The sequence below is a fragment of the Notamacropus eugenii genome, chromosome 3 (assembly GCF_028372415.1).
Source record: "Notamacropus eugenii isolate mMacEug1 chromosome 3, mMacEug1.pri_v2, whole genome shotgun sequence".
NCBI classification, from domain to species: Eukaryota; Metazoa; Chordata; class Mammalia; order Diprotodontia; family Macropodidae; genus Notamacropus; species Notamacropus eugenii.
In genome coordinates, this window is record NC_092874.1 from 104,711,963 (window position 1) to 104,715,450 (window position 3,488).

The 3,488-nt window shown below is 40.6% G+C and overlaps 1 protein-coding gene across 1 annotated transcript; it reads right to left on the minus strand.

Moving 5' to 3' along the window:
- Positions 1-1,220: 1,220 nt before the first annotated feature.
- On the minus strand, positions 1,221-2,138 carry LOC140531221 (taste receptor type 2 member 134-like). The gene has a single exon (XM_072650284.1). The coding sequence runs from the start codon at positions 2,127-2,129 to the stop codon at positions 1,221-1,223; it is 909 nt and encodes a 302-aa protein (XP_072506385.1). The 5' UTR covers positions 2,130-2,138.
- Positions 2,139-3,488: the final 1,350 nt, after the last annotated feature.

A 3,488-nucleotide genomic window follows, 5' to 3' on the forward strand; every position in this document is an offset into this window, starting at 1 on the left:
GAGAATAGAAGTTGTGTTTGCACCTGAGTTTTGAAAAGAATGGGAAAGCAAAAATAAATAAATGAACGAACAAATGAACAAATGAATAAATAAATAGATAAAGCCAGACCATGACAAAAAAAGCATTTTGAGTATAATCATGTGAGGTGAATGCAATGAGAACAGTCTTGTGTCTGTCAAAGGGGAGAGGTGTAGTCAGTTGTAGCCCATGCTGCATTTCAGCTGGTCTGTGGGAGGTAACTTGCAGCCCTCCAGTTTTCTGAACAGGGTGAAGATGGAACAACAAGAAATCTTGTTTCTCCACCATTCTGAGGTTGACAAAGTGCTTTATTCTGGGTAACCTCCTGAAGTAGAAAGAGAAAATATTATTATCCCCATTGTGTGTGTATGTGTGAGTATATACGTGTGATTAATTATGCATGTAAATATATGCATGTATATGTGCATACACACATTCATAAACACTTTGTATGTAGTTATAAAGTATACATTGCATACACACACACACACACACACACACACACACACATTGCAGATTTTTTTTTCTTAGCTAAAGAAATTCAAGACTTAGAAAGTTAAGTGACTTGGCCATAGTCACCCTTGGCAGTAATTGAGGTGTATCTAACTATTCTTTAAAGGATAGACACAAAGGCCAATAAAAAAGGATTGTACCACTATGTGGGCACAAGGAGCTTAGCACCCAAAATAGGGGCTGTTCCTGTGGAAATGGAGGTGAGTATGAGAACAAAGCACAAGGAAAGCTAAAATCATAGTGAACTGAATGCTGGACTTGCAATCAGGAAGAACTAGCCTCAAATTGTGCCTCAGACACCAGTTGTTGGACATTGGATAAATCACTTGATCTCTCACATCCTTACTACACCAACAGTAAAATGACAAAGTTGGTCTCCAAAATGCCTCTCAATTAACTATGGTATATTACAGAGGGAAAATTGACACAGCTTAGGGATGAGTGAATTTGGTAGTGGGGAAGGAGAAAATGAAGATGAAAAATTAGTATTTTTGTATTTTGTATTTGTATCCTCAGTATTTATTAGAGGGTCAAAATATCACAAGGACATAATTAAATATCTTTTGCCTTCTTCATGTCTTTCTTTCTTCCTTCCTTTCTAACTCTTATATATCTATGTCACAAACAGCAATGCTGGTAATGCTCAGTATTGATTACTGATACTGATCACTTTGGAACTGAATTCCCCTCATGCAGCTTCGTGGTCATGCAGCAGCTTCTTCAGAGCCCTTCTCAGTTCTGAGCTGTTCAGGATCAGGAAGGCAGGATGGATGGAAATGCCAGCATAGGTCAATATCTCCCATACCCAAAACTGAGGGCTAAAAACTGAAGTGGAGTGAGGTGCTGTGAGGGTGAAGATCAAAGGCAGAACATATGATGTGCAGAGGATGAGAAAGAGGGAAAATGACTTCACAGTTGTAACATGGACCTGTGTACTTGGTTGCTGAGGACCAGCACTATAATGCTGCATGTTCCCCAAGTGTCGGCACAGGGAAGAAATGAGGGAGATGAGGGAAACCAGAAAGAATAGGAAAAGAATTAACAAAATAAACACTTGCAGAGGCATTAAAAATTGCTTGTGAAATGCAAGTTTCATATCATCCAAAGTTGTCTTTTCTGAGTAATTCCCAGTGACTGGCAATGGGAAAACAAAATAGATCTTTACAACAGATGGGATGATTATCAAATTGGATATCACTAGGGATGATAACAGTATCCGGGGGACAAATCGGGAAATTCTCCACTTCAGCCAGAGGAATATTGGGTGAGTGAAGGAAGAAATTTTCACACAGTAGAAAACAGCAAGGCAGGTGGTGAAACAGAATGTGGTCACATTAGTAAAACTCCAGAAAATGCCAAGGTATGGACTTCTGTTAACTGGGGAGAAATATGAGATGAAGTTGCTAAGAACTGCCGCCCACTGTAGAAAGAAGCGGGAGATGCCCAGGCTGAGCAGGATCATGTCACCAGGGGGCAAGGTCCAACATTGCACCCACTTTGTGCCCAGCACTGTGATGATGAAACCATTTTGTATGATTGCTGCCATAGACTCCAGGAGAAAGATAACCATGAAGAAGACAATGAGTAGGCTGGGCATTCTTTCTCTGCTGAGACTCTGATGCTCCAGGACACCTTCCCTAGAAGAGATCTGATGGGAGGACAGACTCCCCAAGCAGCCTTCTGTGCTTTTTGCAGGAACCTAGCTAGAAGAGACAGAGGAGGATCAGGAGGACACTATGTGTGCCTGATGTGGATTAGAAAAGAATCCTACCACCTCTATGGATGCAAATCTGACATAGATCATTCATTATCCTATTTGTTTACCTTATTTGTTTGTCCCTAACCAGAGCCAGGGCCAAGGAAATATCTGAATATAGGCTACTGATCCTGGCACTTTTCAAGAACTCCCCCCAAAAAGTACATACTTCTTCCCTGCCCATCTTGCTTCTCTCCCTTAAGTCTAGCTGTAAGGCTCCCCCAGATCTTCTCTCTCTCCTGTTCTTGTAGTGATGCCTTTATCTACCACCCTCCCCCAACTCCCCTAGTAAACATCCTCCTGTCTATAATGTAAACATTTAGCTTTCCATGCATGCCCTGGATTCATGTATCAAGTTTGTTTTTCGTATCTAGAGTATCAAGTCCCACTTTGTAGGAATCAGATTGACATTGAACCACTTATAGCATCTTTTTGAGCCCCACCATTAAATCAGTTCTTAATCAACCATTCAACACACATGTCTCCATCTTTTTCCACAAGAATAGTATTAATTAACACCTTAGCATTAATTTGTTCCTGATTCTAGTTAGTAGCAGGGCCCTGGGAGAATGTAAAACAAGACAAGCGAATTTCTATAAAGGGAAAAGGAAAAAAAATAGAATAGATTTCTACTCAGAGAAAAAGCATCCTATGAGGTTAAGTATCCTAGGGAGGGGAGGTACTCTGAGAAGCTGGGGATAAATAACTGTGAAGGTTTTGAGTAACTGAAAGGGAAAGGGGGGAGGTAGGGTGGCATGGAATGAAGGCACAGATTTCCCCTACTGCATTTTTCCAGGGCCAACTCCACCTATATGTAAAATGAGAAAAAATGAAGAGCATACTGGATGTGAAATCAGAAGATCTGGATTCAAATCCTGACTGCCAAAAACTACTTCTCAACATCTCTGGTCCTCAGTTTTCTCTGTACAATGAGGAGATTGGACTATCTGATCTCTGAGGGCTCTTCCAACTCTGAATCAATGGTTCTTTCCCATTATAGTTCTATGATAATACTTCAGATCAGCCAATTCAGGAACTGAAAGGAATGGAAGGCCTGATATGATGACAGTAGTGAGAAGACAAAAGAACTAAGTGGAAGAGTGTCTGTCAGCACAAACAGCCCACTCTATATATGCCAATAGAGTTAAAGGAGAATGAAGGACAAATTAAAAAGTGGTAAAGGGGATAAAGGAAAACTAA